Source organism: Nipponia nippon, unplaced genomic scaffold (assembly GCF_047370975.1).
Source record: "Nipponia nippon isolate SJK-2023a ecotype South Korea unplaced genomic scaffold, ASM4737097v1 scaffold_9, whole genome shotgun sequence".
Lineage (NCBI taxonomy): Eukaryota > Metazoa > Chordata > Aves > Pelecaniformes > Threskiornithidae > Nipponia > Nipponia nippon.
This window is the reverse complement of record NW_028262413.1, coordinates 39,638,995-39,653,672: the sequence shown is the minus strand read 5'-3', so window position 1 is coordinate 39,653,672 and position 14,678 is coordinate 39,638,995. Positions and strand designations below refer to the sequence as shown.

General features: G+C 43.0%; 1 protein-coding gene across 3 annotated transcripts in view; it reads left to right on the top strand.

Moving 5' to 3' along the window:
* The window catches only part of CEMIP (cell migration inducing hyaluronidase 1), a 115,248-nt gene extending 102,042 nt beyond the window's left edge, over window positions 1-13,206 (top strand). For all 3 annotated transcript variants that reach the window (XM_087743682.1, XM_087743680.1, XM_087743681.1), the window contains exons 22-29: window positions 1,149-1,364; window positions 2,281-2,492; window positions 2,964-3,149; window positions 3,822-4,026; window positions 4,864-4,950; window positions 5,265-5,422; window positions 8,468-8,568; window positions 9,517-13,206. In XM_087743682.1, coding sequence (XP_087599808.1) covers window positions 1,149-1,364; window positions 2,281-2,492; window positions 2,964-3,149; window positions 3,822-4,026; window positions 4,864-4,950; window positions 5,265-5,422; window positions 8,468-8,568; window positions 9,517-9,644 — 1,293 coding nt within the window. In that variant the 3' untranslated portion in view covers window positions 9,645-13,206. The remainder of the gene's footprint in view (window positions 1-1,148; window positions 1,365-2,280; window positions 2,493-2,963; window positions 3,150-3,821; window positions 4,027-4,863; window positions 4,951-5,264; window positions 5,423-8,467; window positions 8,569-9,516) is intronic.
* The last annotated feature ends 1,472 nt before the right edge of the window (window positions 13,207-14,678 follow it).

Below are 14,678 nucleotides of genomic sequence, written 5' to 3'. Positions count from 1 at the left end.
GTCTGAACCCATCCTGGGGTCTGTGCTTTTGAGTTATTTTTGTATTTGCTGGCACAAATATGTGCTAACTGGTTTGTTGAGGTTCACCTCTAGCAGCTGTTAAATCCAACTGCCAAACATTACAAACAAATAAATAAATAAAGTGGTTGGGACAGAAATTATTCGGGTTGCTTAGCTTTCAAAAAATTAGCAGACTTGCTTGCATGTCAGGAAAAGTGCTGACTAGCAATCCTTGTGCCAAATGGGATGGGAAAGGCAAAATTCCCCTAAAAGTGTTGGTCGGTCACTCTCTCCCATTGCACCAGGCAGGCTGGTGACATGACATTTATTTATGCTGGATAAAAATATCAGTCTGAAGTTGCCTGAGCAGCCATTTCCCAAGGGAGGTCGCTGATTGTTCCCAGCATCAGTGTGACTTTATGGGGCTTTGGAACGTTAAAAATATATGAGCAGACAATGAGCGAAGCGGCTTTAGTGAAATTGCCCCGTCTCCTGAACCTTCCTCCAGAATTTTAAAACAAACCTTCTCACAGCTGGGGCTGAAATTCTGGTTGTTTCAGCCTTTCCCCCATGGTCAGCAGGGAAATCTTTGTGTGCTCTGTCTGATGAATCAAACACACCTTTTAAGTGTGTGACCCAGCTCTACACTGACTTCAGGCTTAATGAAGAGGCAGTGTGCAGGCAAAGGAGAGACAATCCTAATATTCCTGTGCCAAATGACACTGATGTTCCTTCTAACTAACAAAGCCAAAGATTTTGGTGCTTCCATTTTTGAATGCTCAGTTTCAGAAGCTCATAGTTTTATTACCGCATAAGTGCTATCTCAGAGGACCTGCAACCCCAGACTTCATCTGGAGTCATGGAGCCTCAGAGCTGTTGAACATCAAGCCTACAATGTCTCAAGCTGAGCAGCCAAAATCTGTGGCCATTTAAAGAATGGTGACACTAGTGCATACACAGATTTCTTCATGCACAAGTTGACCCACAAACCCAACACTCTTGTCGTGTCCAAGCTACTTTCCAATGCCAAATAAAGTCAGAAAATGGGTCCTTTGAGCCACTCTAGTGACCATAGCTATCCTTTGCTCTGTACTGTAAGTGATTAATTCCTTCCTGGAGATGTAAATGTGTTTCACTGTTTTGTTTAGATTACCTCAAGGGTCTTCTTTGGAGAACCAGGACCCTGGTTCAATGATCTGGATATGGATGGTGATAAAACATCAGTTTTTCATGATGTAGATGGCTCTGTGTCAGAATATCCAGGCTCATACCTGATAAAAGAAGATAACTGGTTAATCAAGCACCCTGACTGCATTGATGTGCCTGACTGGAGAGGTTCCATCTGCAGCGGACACTTTGCACAGGTACAGCTGCTTACCTTGCAATATCATTATAATTTTATTTTATTTTAAATTTCTTGGCACTGTAAAGCTTGACCTTTAGAAATGGACTTTCTTCAGGGTGCTCAGGGTTTATTGATCTGCATGTCTGCACAGGTGGTTTTGAACATGAGGACACTGTGGCACATTTTCAGATACTTTGGTCTTGACTGTTAACAGCTCTAACAACTTCTGCCTGAAGTCCCCCCCATGAGCATTAACAGATTAATATTCATAAATCTATGGCCTGTCGGGTAGTTATTTTTCCTTGATTTACGGAGGGCAGTGTTGCCCACAGTGTTATGGGAAATGTGCTTGAGGAGTCAAAATTAGACTGCAGCTCTCATGATCTTTCATCCTGTTGTGTAACCACCAAACCATTCTTCCTACCACATGAGCTCTGAGTACTGCTGCCTTCAGAGAGTCCTCACTTTCCTCTGATGAGTAGCGCTTGTTTTTGTCTTAGGTGTTGCAACTGTTTTTTTTTTTTTCCATGTAGTGCCACGAAAGCCAATTTGTAACCACTGAGCTGGTTTTTCTGCTTCTGAAATCCAGACAGAAGGGTCCTTGTTCAGTAGAAGTCAGATGTCTGAGGGAGATACTGTCCCACTGCTGAGGGTTGCCACTAGCACTGTGAAATACTTCAGTCCTAACGCAGGCCTGTTTGGAGCCTTGACTGGCACATACTCTTGAACGCAGTGGATGAGGAAACGATCCTTCTTTTGTTCTGAAAACAGTTTACTTTGTTGAAAAGGTAGCCTAAGAAATTGGATATAAGTGTACAGCGTACACGTCACTGCTGAAGTCACAGGCCTTGCACCAGTTCACGTCTACTGAGTAGCCGTGCCTTTAATGTTTTACTGTCATTCATTAAACCCTTGGTGATCTTTTTTTCATCTAGATGTACATCCAAGCCTACAAGCCAGCCAACCTGAAAATGAAAATAATAAAAAATGACTACCACAATCACCCACTCTACTTGGAAGGGGCTCTGAGCAAAAGCAGTCATTACCAGCAGTATCAGCCAGTTATAACTCTGAGGAAAGGCTACACCATCCACTGGGACAAGACAGCCCCTGAAGAGCTGGCCATATGGCTCATCAACTTCAACAAGTGAGTTATCCGACCAAATTCCAACATTCCAGCCCAATCATGTAACTGCACATTTTTAGTGGGTGAGGTCATTGCCTTGTAAGCTCTTCCAGAATGAACATGCTTGTTCCAGGAAGTCCATTTTGTTCACCGTCTTTCCATATGACATCTCAGATTCCTGTTTCCTCCCCTGGGAAACCCTGCAAGATAACATGGTTCATTTTTAGATGCCTAGAGCTAATTCATTCCTGGTGTGTGGAAGTCACAGGTATAGAAGTCAGGAGCAGATCTGACCCACATTGCTTAACTAACCCATGGTTGTTATGTCTAATTTACATTGCATTCATTCATCCCAAACCATTAAAATTTTAACTGGACAGGAAAAAATTAAGTTACATTTCAGAGTGAATTATTCAGTTTGGCTTCTAGCATGGCCAGGAAAATAATAGTCATGTGTCGACTTGTTATAATGCAGGTCTTTGCTATTTTTAGGAACGACTGGATCCAAGTAGGGTTTTGCTATCCTAAAGGGACGACATTTTCCATTCTCTCAGACGTCCACAATCGTCTCTTGAAGAAAACGTACAAAACTGGAACCTTCTACAGAACCTCTCAAATGGAGAAATTGGAGCACAGATATCCTAGCAAAGGATACTACTACTGGGATGAAGACACTGGGTAAGGAAGCAGGCCTTGCGGATTTGGACACCGCTTTGAGAAAGCTGCTGGAATCGTGAGCCGTTTGGCTAATGCCATTAGCAGGGATCACAACAAAACCAGAAAGTCTTTCTGGGAATGTGACCAGCATTTAATTTTCTTGGGACTCCCCTGGCTGCCAGTCATTCATAGCCTCTGCTGCACTGCCAATTATTCTGGGAAATGCTTTGCCAAGTGAATGCAAATTAGGAAAAAAAGACAAAAGCAAAGTGCAGACCATGAAACTGAACTGGAGACACACCCAACCCTTTTTGTTTTGAACAGCAACCATTTGTAAATGCCATGACAGGGATGCACAGGAGCTAAGACTGTAAAGAATTAAAATAATGGGAAAGAAAGAGAGACCTAAAATACAAACCATGTGTTTCTACATAAATGTATCATTCTAAAATCATTCTAAAATAGAGCTCAAAGGGAGTTCAGGTGTCATCTAATTTCGCTGTCTTAAGTTCCCTGACCTCCCCAAACCATTTCTGAGATGTGTGTCCCCTTCTATGTGCATGACATCAGCACTGAGGGTTTGCAACCAACATTATTGCAAAGCATTAGGAAGGAGTCCACCAAAACTGGGAGTTAGTCATTTTTTGCACAGAAGTCTCAAGGATGTTCTTCACTCTTCTCCCCTACCTGCAGGCTGCTGTTTCTGAAACTCAAAGCTCAGAATGAGAAGGACAGATTTGCTTTCTGCTCTGTCAAAGGCTGTGAACGAATAAGGATCAAAGCTGTGATCCCAAAAACGGCTGGCGTCAGCGACTGTGAAGCCATGGCCTACCCCAAGTACATTGAGACGCCAATAGTAGAAGTGCCAATGCCTAAGAAGCTCTCTAGTGCACAACTGGTAACGTAGTTGATTTCTTGTCACAGAATTATTGCCAGTGTAAATCTGTAGTTCTGGCACATACTGTGCCCACAGACATAGGAAGACTTTCTATCGGGTTCAGTATATCCTGTGCCTGATTTTCTGAAACGGTCCAGGTATGTGAAATAGTATGAACAGATTCTTGTACGTGTAGAGAGCACAGGTCCTCGAAGGACAGAGCCACCCAAGACTTCGGTTGAAGTTGGATACTTAGTCTTTTGGGGCTCTGGTGTGAAGTGCTGTGCTTAAAAGCACAGGGTGAAAAGTGATGAGCTGGAAGACAGGTTGGTCCAGGGAATGTGATTCTGGAGAGGCACAAGGTTTCTTTCCTGACCTCCAGCTCCTCCAGGCTGTAAGAACAGCAGTGTCAGAGAAGGGACTGCATACCTGAGTGTCTCATTCATATAAAAGATTTTGTACAACACTGTCTCCTATATCCAATCCAGTCTGGTTCTGGGGGAGGGAGGGGGATATTTATCCATTTTTTGGTTTTTTTCACTCATCACCCTTGAAGCAGGAATGCACAGCAAAGCCTCAGAGAATTATGTGTCAGCTCTGCAAAGTGAGAATCACTTGTACTCTGCCATTTGGTGAAACAATTTCAGTGTTGACAGGATGAGAAGAGAGGTTACCATTGTGCCTGGTCTCATTAGCAACGTAATTTGGCAAGTCGGTGCTTATTATGTAGCTTTCTTGTTGATTGAATTTCAAGGTTTAAAATGCTTTCTGAAAATGCAGCATTCAGGTAATGGATATCCTCACTAGAAAAACTCTTTTCTCTCCTTTTTTTTGTTTGTTTTTTTTTTTTGTAAACAGAAGACTAAGGACCACCTACTAGAAGTGAAAATAGAAACTTATAAGAAACAGTACTTCCACCTAAAGGACGACTTTGCATACACTGAGGTGAGCAGGTCCTCTCTGAACTTTGTGGGACAAAATTCTGAGATATTGTCTTCTTTTTTATGGAAAACTTGCTTACGAAGTTATGGTGGGTAGTTAGATTCAGGTGACTTTTGCTTTGTATTTTGCAAAAAAAAAACCAAAAGGCTGCAACTTCCCCGTATTAGCAAAAATGCAGGACAGCTTGACTTCAGAGATCTGGAATTCTACCCTTTGATAGAAAGAGTGTCCCGTGAATCAACACTATCAGTGCTTCTTGCAGGTGGTTTGCAATTGTGTTACTGCGATAGATCAAGAATGTTTTTCCCCACGCACAGGTTGACGGTGTCAGGTTTTTCCTCACTGATGAGGGTATCCAACTGGTTGTGATTGATGGACATCATGGAAAAGTTGTTGATCGAGTAACATTCAAAAACTCAATTCTACAAGGAATCCCAGCACAGATAGAAAATTATGTCAACAACATCAAAGATCAGTGAGTAAATAATCTGGTGTTACTAAGGTGCAATGTACAAGAATGCTGTACAACACTCATCTTTCTCCTGGTTTTTGTCACCCAACGTGGGCCAGACTGACCGGGCTAACAATGTGGTTTTGTACCTGCCGACTCCAACAGAGTCCAAATGTGAGCAGGACGTGCAGGCAGCAGAAGGATGCAGACTCTGTGATTTAGGAACTAATCGAGCCCCAGATAAACTGCAGAGCTACGTTTGATTAATAAACTGCAGATCTACATTTATGTTGTGGGTTACAGACAAAGTGCAGACTTAAATTCACAAATAAACTCTCAGCACTTATCGGTACAGATGTGCACAGTTTACATTTTTCTATTGCCTGCATACTCTCTCAAATCGCAGAAAATTCCACTAATAAAATACATTCCTCTTTGCACATGTTCCCTGCCCAGACCTAAGGGCTGGATGCTTTTATTTTTTAAGCATGGGCAGCCAGAAAAGCAGAGTTTTGCAAGTGGGTGGTAAGTAACCAACACATGTCCTGGAGGACAGGGGGTTCATCTGCTGGAATAGGATTGGGAACAACATCAGAAACCCTTTAACCAAAGGGGTTATTCTCATATTAGTTTGTGGAGTGCTGTTGGGAAATGAATATATATCATTGTTATTAAATCTGTTTTGATTTGAAATCTGGTATGTAACATTTCATACAAATATGATTGCTTTCTTGATGAATCATCTGCAATAACTGTGGGCAGATCAACAGGATATTGTGCTGGCATTTGTTCTAGAGACTTGGGGGAAGTTTCAGCAGGGTGCCAGGCAGGTGGATACAGATCTGTTTCTACCATCTTAAATAATTCTGAAGGTTGCAAAAAATACATCAAGTAGTTATGGTAGAGAAGCATGGTAGTTGCTCACTTTTCTTTCATAAAAAAAAAAAAAAGACCTTTTTAGAGAGACCATCATCCCCCTTTGTAAAAAAGTCCAATCTCAATCCTGGCTAAATCCAGCTCCTGCATTCTTTGGTACTTTGGAGGATTGAATTGTAATTAGACTCTAGGTGTATTTAAATCTTTCTGAGCCTCATTGTCTTCTCTGGATTAGTGTTGGAACCAGATTAGGATTAGGATTAGCACTGCAAATTGACCCATCACGGTCAGCACCTCTCAGGTCTCACTCAGCTGTGTCTTTGCAAGGATTGAACCCCCAAATTATTGTCCTTCTTTCACAAAAAGTTTTCCCAGCCCATCCCCTGCAAGCCTTTCCAATCTGATCAGGTAAGGGCTTCAGCTATAGCCATGAGACATCTTTCATCCATTTGCTGGATGAAAGTGTTGCTCAGATTCAGATGTGGACACCATGCAGATGGCAGGACTGCACAGCCACCAGCTTCTTGTCACCTCTCCCTGCCGTGATGCAGAGCACGGACTGTACAGTGAGATGGTGCTAACGGAGGGGAAGGGGCCCCACCAGCCTCGCCAGCCTCTCATGAAAGGACTTCTAGAACAACTTTTAGGTTTATGGATTTGGGGATGCAAGAAGAGGTGTTTCTAGCAAGGGCAAGCCTCTTTCTTCATTTAAGCAACACTCTGCAGGCAAAATTCCTTTTTTTTTAATAAATCCACTTTTCTGATGAGTTTCCCAGGGATAAGAAAGCAAAACATCTGGTGAATTTATTTTAGACTTCCATAGCAGGAAAGGCTTAATAGAAAGTAATGATTTTAGTGAACTGAAGAAAGAAAAAAGAGGTGATTCAGCATTTGCAAAGTACTCAAAACCAGCCTGCCAGCTCAATCCACTCTTGTAAGCACTGGAGTATTTTAACACCTCAGGTTTATTCTAGGAAAAGTCCTGATGACTCTTAACTCTTTTGCTTCTCTTGTTCCTCTGCCACCACCCGTTGCTTTTTCCCCCTGAACAGTTCCAGTTCCAGCTGAGGTGTTAAGATGTAACTGCTGCACTCAGTAGCTCAGGGCTTGAGCTCTGCAGGAGCTGTCAGCTAATTAATTTTAGCGACTTTTGTCCACCGTGATGCAGAAAAGCAGACCCAGCAAGGCTCTCATTCTGCAAGACTGCAAATGCCAGTTGAGTCAGGGAAGTTTCATTCATGGAAACCCTGCAAGGTGGAACGAAATAATTTCATCTAAGTGTTTGCTCAATTAGTCTGTGATGCAGCTTTAATTGGGAGCTGAACAAGGATGATATCCCAGCCCCACTGAGCTTAATAGCAAGACTTCCACTGAACTCACTGGAGTGTAGCTGTTCCTCTGTACGCTTCGAGATAACCACTGCAGGTGTTCGTACACCTGTAGGAAGCCAGGAGGTTACCGTCACTGAGTGGCCTGTGCTTCTCCATGGACAATTCTCACTATAAGATTATCCCTTCATGTTTAATTTGGGTTTTTATTCTACCCTTTTAGAATTAAGCGTAGGCAGTTACTGACTTTTACCCAAGCATTTACAAATCTGCATTAGCTTAATGCACTTACCTCATGTCTTCTGTTTATCACTTGGCATTTGTAGAATACCCTGAGAATTTTGAAATACAGTACATGCAAGTAAGGCAATAATAATAATAATAATAATAATAATAATAATAATAATAATAGTAATACACTTAACGCAAAAGCACACTGAAAATTAAGAAAAAGCAGCAGGCCAGCAAATATCTCAAAGAAATTAATTGCTTCAGGCTTTATCCTGCTAATGATGTAAGAACAATAAATTATTTGAGACTTGCTCAGAGCATCCCAGGGAGAGCATGTTCCTTTCGGAGCAAAGCAGGATGGATCTGCTGGTTAGAAACATTCAAATCATTCTAGAAAACAGTGTTTTTAAAAAAAAGTTACTTCTGTCAGCTTCCTAATGGGTTTTGCATGATTGGAAAAGTGAATATGTGACTAAGCTGTTGGAAAGCATTGACAAAGCCATTACAGCAGAAACCACTGTAGTTCATGGGTGTCTTTGGGTCACACAGGCAGGAGTTACCGGTGCTCCAGACAGAGAAGCCAGGAATGTGTTCTGACTCTGCATCTGTTTATAAATTGCTTTGCTTCCTTCAGCTCCATAGTGCTGGTGACATCTAAAGGAAGATTCATTTCAAGAGGACCATGGACTAAAGTACTGGAGAAACTTGGAGCAGAAGAGGGCTTTAGGTTAAAAGGTAACCACTTTTTAAAAATGCAATTCTAAACCCCTTTGATCTATTCTATTCCCCTCCCATGGTTCCAGTAAAGGGACCTTTTTTCCTTCTTCTAAACTTTGCCTTGCTTGTTTCTAGCAGCATGTGCTCAAACATCCTGGGACCAGTCATTTATTTATTCAGTGAGGTTGTATCCACTGCAGCTTTGGATAACAGCACTCAGTTTAATACTCTAGATGGAAAAAGTGCTCTGGCAGTTGTTCTTAGAAGTAAAGAATTCAGGGGGTTTGATTTTCCAGATTCATTTTAAATAAAAAGGCATTTTAACGATAGGAATATTGGACTTTTTTCCCACTAAATGCCCCAAAACAGGATTTTTTACTTGTCTGAACTTATTTTTAGCTGGTTTTCTCTTGAACTAAAATTCCGACTTGATAGCACAAAGCATATCAATTTCAAAGCATCACATATTGCACTAGAATATTGCTCTGTTGTGCACGTTGCTGCGATCAGCTCTAACGGTCAGCTTTTGGCACCCTTTCCTCTTTTGTGTGTGTGTGTGTGTTATACCCGCTAACACAAGTCTTGCCTGTTGTCCTGTCCTTCATCCCCCCACCTTCCCCACACAGTGAAGGGTTTTGAGTATAACCACCATGCAGGTAATGATAGCTTCAACAGATAGCTCAGGCTGCCTGCTAGGAAGGGTTTTTTTCCTTCTCTCTTTCTCCTCTGCTATGTATCACGCATTGTTAATTAACAGAAGCATACAACATGTAAATAAAATTTTAATTAAGCTTCATTAGGAAAGTATTTCTTTAATACCTGGAGAATGCATAATTGGCAAGGTTTGTGTGCACGTGTGTGCTGTTGTCCACCTGCATCCATCCAGCCATGGGGTGTAGCCCTGCACACGGGTGTTTTTCTGGTGCAGCCCCAACACACTCCTAATATATTTGCTCTGACTTGCAGAAAAAATGGCTTTTGTCGGCTTCAAAGGCAGCTTCCGCCCTGTCTGGGTGAAGCTGGTCACTAATGAGGACTCAGCTAAAATCTATCAAGCACTGCCAATTCCTGTGGTGAAGAAAATGAAATTATGAGGACACACTGCTCTGCCTTCTGGCTGCCAGCACTGCCCCCATGGGACGGACTACTGACTGCTCACCACAGGCACCTTGCCAGCTCCAGAGGTGCAGCATTTTGTTGTTGTTGTTGTTGTTCAAAAAGAAATCTTACTGTAAGTAGCTAGAGTGGCCACATGTGACAGAAAAGCCTTCCTCTGTGATCAGCGTACGTTCCGTGATCACCAGCTCCTCGCCGGATGACTCGCTCACTGATGCCATGTTGACTCTCGTGTTACTAAGCAAGGTTTGACCTGTTTTGCTAAGTGCTGGTTTTATCAGCACCCCTGTGACAGACTAACTTACATGCTGCCTCTCAAAGGGGGAGTTCTAGATCTGAAGGCCATCGAGGATTATTGTTTTTACCAGCCACTAAGTTGTCCAAACACTTCTTTTTTCCCCATAGTGTAACTAGCTGCTCGCATAAACATGAAATGCCAATTCAAAGGCTGGTTGAAAATCTACGATAGGAAGAGTATATTTGAATGATTACCTAGATGCTAGGAAACATAACTGGACAGTAAGAATTGATCCTACAGCTTCTATGACGTTTGATCAAGCTCTTTGAGATCTGTGTTGTACATGCTAACCCACGGCACATAGTTGGGGAAGAGAAGGAGAAGATAAATCATGCCAGCGGAGACTGATGAAACCACATCTTTCTGCTTGCTCAGAAAACTGCGTTTCTCCTATGGGTCAAGGTTTTTTAATAGTGGTTGTTCAAAAGGAAGTTTTCCTTCAACAAGCAGCTGTAGGCTAGAAGGAAAGCAATGTCAATCAGCACATATATTCTCTCCGCCCTTCCCATACAGTCCCTCCGTATAATGTTCAGGATCAGTCTGGAGGGTTTATGGTAGCCAGTCAAAGAAAGCATCCTGTTCAAGGCTTCCAGCTTTTAGCTGGGAATACTGGGATTCACCTTATTCAGCCTCAGACAGGATGAACAGCCCTTGCCTTTCCAGGGAGGTCAGAGGGAACGGGTCAGACTTCTCTGCTGTATGTTGCTCTCTGATAGTGTCCTCAGGCTTAAGGGCATGAGTGTCTTGGTCCTCCTGGAAGAGTTACATGAGATCTGGATGGAAGGTGACAGAGGGCTTACCAGGTAGCTGAAGAATTAGAGTGGGACTCCCCATACACTAGTTGGATGTCTTGTACCTCCTTTCCCTCTTCTTCAAGGCAATATCTGGGTAATGAAGGCAGATTAGTGTGAATCTGGACTCCTGCGGGGACATCTCTTGAAGCTGGGAAATTAAACATTATCTTGTAAAACATTGTAAGCACTTCCAGTGTTCAGTGATATTTCCGTCTGTTGCTCAGAAATGCCATGAAGGTGTCTCCAGAGCCTGTGGCTATTCTAAGAAATCTAAGAGAGGGTAAAAGATAGGATGAAGAGCTTTTCAAAGCACATAGAATGTCAATTTTGCCAGTAATATCTGGGTTTGTTTTCCCCACTGCCTGCCCCCATTGCTACAGAAATTATTCTAGTTGCTGATGGTTACTTCAGTTTGCTCTGTTTTAATTAAAGCTCATGTAATTAAGTTGTTTTTTTCCCCCAGTATCCGAAATGCTATCTTGCAGCTAGAATGAAAGAGCAACTGTTTTGTGTGTCATTCCAAAGTCTGGGCAGGTGTTGCACTCTGTAAGCCTAGTTTAGATCAATTGCTCTGAAAGTCAAAGCAACCATGAGCAAAATGTAAATAGTACTGTAGGTTTCATTCCCCTCAAGCTTCTCCTGGGTTTTGAAACTGGAATGTTCTTTTCAGTCTTCTTATATAGTTGCTTTGAACTCACTGAATGTCATGTGTATTGTATTTAAAAAAAAAAAAAAAAGAAGAGCCAAGCTTTCCCTCCCTTGCTTCTCAACAGGAGTCTGTTAATGAATGCTCTTTAAGCATTTGTGCTGTTTCCAGAATGAATGGGCAACACTTGTAAAAAGCAAGTAAGGTGGGTTGTTTTTTTTCCCCAATGGCTTACGATGGTTTGGGGATTTCACAAACTGTTCCTTGAAAAGTCAGTCTCACTTGTGGTTCAACCGTGATTATCCGAATGTCATTTATCTGACGTTCTCCAATAGCCAAATCAGAGCCAGATCCCTGAAGTCGAGCAAATAGACTAAAAAAAGGTCCCTTGAGTATGTCAGTCTGGGTTAGCTAAACCTCTTCACTGTCCTGAGGCAATCCTGTTGATAGCATTGCACCCATGTTAGTGGAGCACACTTGCTTTCAAGAGATGGACCAAAGCAGGAGTATTTCTTTCATGAGCCCTTGATAAACAGCGGGCATGAAAGCCGGGCTCAGAATGTACCTGGTTTGGGATTTGGCTTTGTACGAGCCCCCGGGGCAGGGGTTGCCCTCTGTGGTGCAGAGTCACTGGCTCAGCAGCCATTTCCCTTCTCCGGCTCTCTGTAAATGCCCAGGAGGATCATGCCAGGTGGGTCTGTCCCCTAGACTGGTTTGTTCAGCTTCTACAAGCACGCTGCCTTTGTGCTGAAGTGTAGTTTCTGATTTTACTATTTTGGGAATTCTCAGGGTGAAATCATAAGATGGCTCTAGGAAAAACTTTTTTTTTTCTTTCTTAAAAAAAATCTCATTAAGAGAAGAAAACCTTTAAGTAGCTTGTTCTATCATGCAAAGCTTGTCACATGGGGCCTGTTTTGGAGCGAGGGTGGGTCTCACGCTGTGAATATGGAGCGCGGGGTCACTGCAGTCTGTCAGCCTGAGGGATAACGGAGCATCGTAGCAGAGTGTAGCAGGGCAGGCACGCCTGTGAAATGCAAAGGGCTCCCGCCGACCTTTATGGGATGAAGCCAGTGTGTTGCTCTGAAAACAGAACGAAGCCTAACACCATCGCCAGTCAGCAATAGCTTTGTGCCATATGATTACTTTTTAATCTTTGACTGTTCTAGGAATCGCACATGCACATTTTGACTAGTGAATTACCTGACTGTTTGTTCTTTGTACATCCTTTTAACAGTCCCTGCACAAGCTGCAGTTATCCTCTTTGTAAGGTTTTATTACTGCAAATGTTTCCACGTTTGCCTACAGAGTTGCCATTGGTAGAGTGGGGTTTTTTGATTGCATTTTGTTTGTTTGTCTGTTCGTTTGTTTGGATGTTTGGGTTTTTTGCCTCTGTTCAAATGCTTGTTTTACCTGTCGCCGAAATAGCTGGTCCTTTTTCGGAGTTAGATGTTTGTACATTTTCTTATAGACTTTCCAATGAAAAAAGATATATTTTCTATTAATTTATTACAATGGCACTAAGACAACTAAATTGCAGACACATGAAGCATTTTTACTGGAGTTTAGCATTGTCCAGGTTGTTAAGGAGGTCAGCGATATGTCTTTTCCGATAATCTGCTTTGCACTTGAAAGGTCTCTATGTCCGCAGACCGTGGTAATGCATTGACTGTCTGGTTTATGATGACAAGAGCTCTTGGGACATTGGTTCCAACAGATTGTGGCTTACAACTGAAATAACATGTAGTTGTTTGGAGAACACAATGTTTATCAAAATAAATATTCAATGCAAATTTCTTATTTTATTTTTGTCTCTTGGCTCTTCAGTGTCTCTCTGTAACAACGAACCGGTGTTTGCTGCACACACACACAAGACTTAGGACATCATCTAAGAGAAAACCACGCAGCTCCCTACTCATTTCAAAAGACAAAACCCAAGAGGCCAAACCACCCCCGTGTGCGTTTGCTGGCCGGTCTGCACGGACAGCAGCACGTTTCACCGCCTGCCCAGCCACACCTGTGGGATCCGAGACAGGGAGACGAGACGGGAAGGAGATGGGAGCGGGAAAGGGGATATTGCAGTGGGCAGACATGGGAAAGGGCTGTATTTGGGGCGGGTGGGGGACTCTTAGTAGATTAAAACAAAAACCTTGTTGCCCTGTTCACAAAACTTTCTTTTCATTGAATAGGATGAACATGGAGTAAAAACATACATGGAAATAAAGTTTTTGTAGTGGGCAGCTATTAAGGCTTATGAGAATCTCACTATCAGGTCAAGTATGACTTTGACTGCCAACTTTCCACCCTGGGATGGTACCAGCTGGGCAGGCTCTGCTATAAAACTTTTTGGAGGCTCCAAAACTGGAATGGGATTTTTTGGTGTCAGCAATCATCATTTCTAACATCCAAACACATATTTTTTTAATCAAGTATCAATATAGGAGTTAGTGCATTAGAGGAGATCACCCACGTAATGCCTCCAGGCCAGGAAACCAAAACCACACCCTGCCTACTCCTATCAGATTGAAATTACTGATACCTTGGTCTTTTGCAGATCAGCTCCGTGGGGAAAAGAAAGAAAAAAGCTGAAACTCAAGGCAGACATCTCACGCCACAACACCAGCACCAGGAAAAAAAATGAAGCATCTATTTAATAGTGCGGTAAGATCAAAGCCTTTCCTGTGAGAGCTACCGCGGCTGCCCCGGGGGCAGGGGCAGAGCTGGGCGCTGGCCTCGGGCTGCAGCGGGAGGGTGAAGCGAGGGGTGGCCCAGGCCCCTCCAGCAGGCCGCGCGGCGGCTGCGAGCCGCTCAGACTCTGCAGAGGCCCCAGGGTGCGCGGGCCAGGAGCCATCGCACACGCGCTCCTATGCACACCTTATACGTACACGTGCATACACGTACACGTATCTTACGCACAGCTTTTACGTATGCACACACACACGCGTGCACATACGCATATATGCAGATACACATTTTACGCACATATTCTTTCATATACACACATGTACACATGCATGCGTGCACACACGTACACGTATCTCATATATATGTATACATATATACACACACACGTATCTTACACACAAACCTTATACACAGACTCATTTACGTTATTACATTATTGATTTTTCTGATGGAGTCAAAGGAAGGTGTGAAGAGGGTCCTCCCCACCTCACTGCCCACAGCCCGCGGGCAGACGTTACCGCTGCGCCGCTGTTGCTCTGTGTGTACGTGCGTGCGTGTGTATGTGCAGGTAGTGGTGTATAAGGAGGGGCTG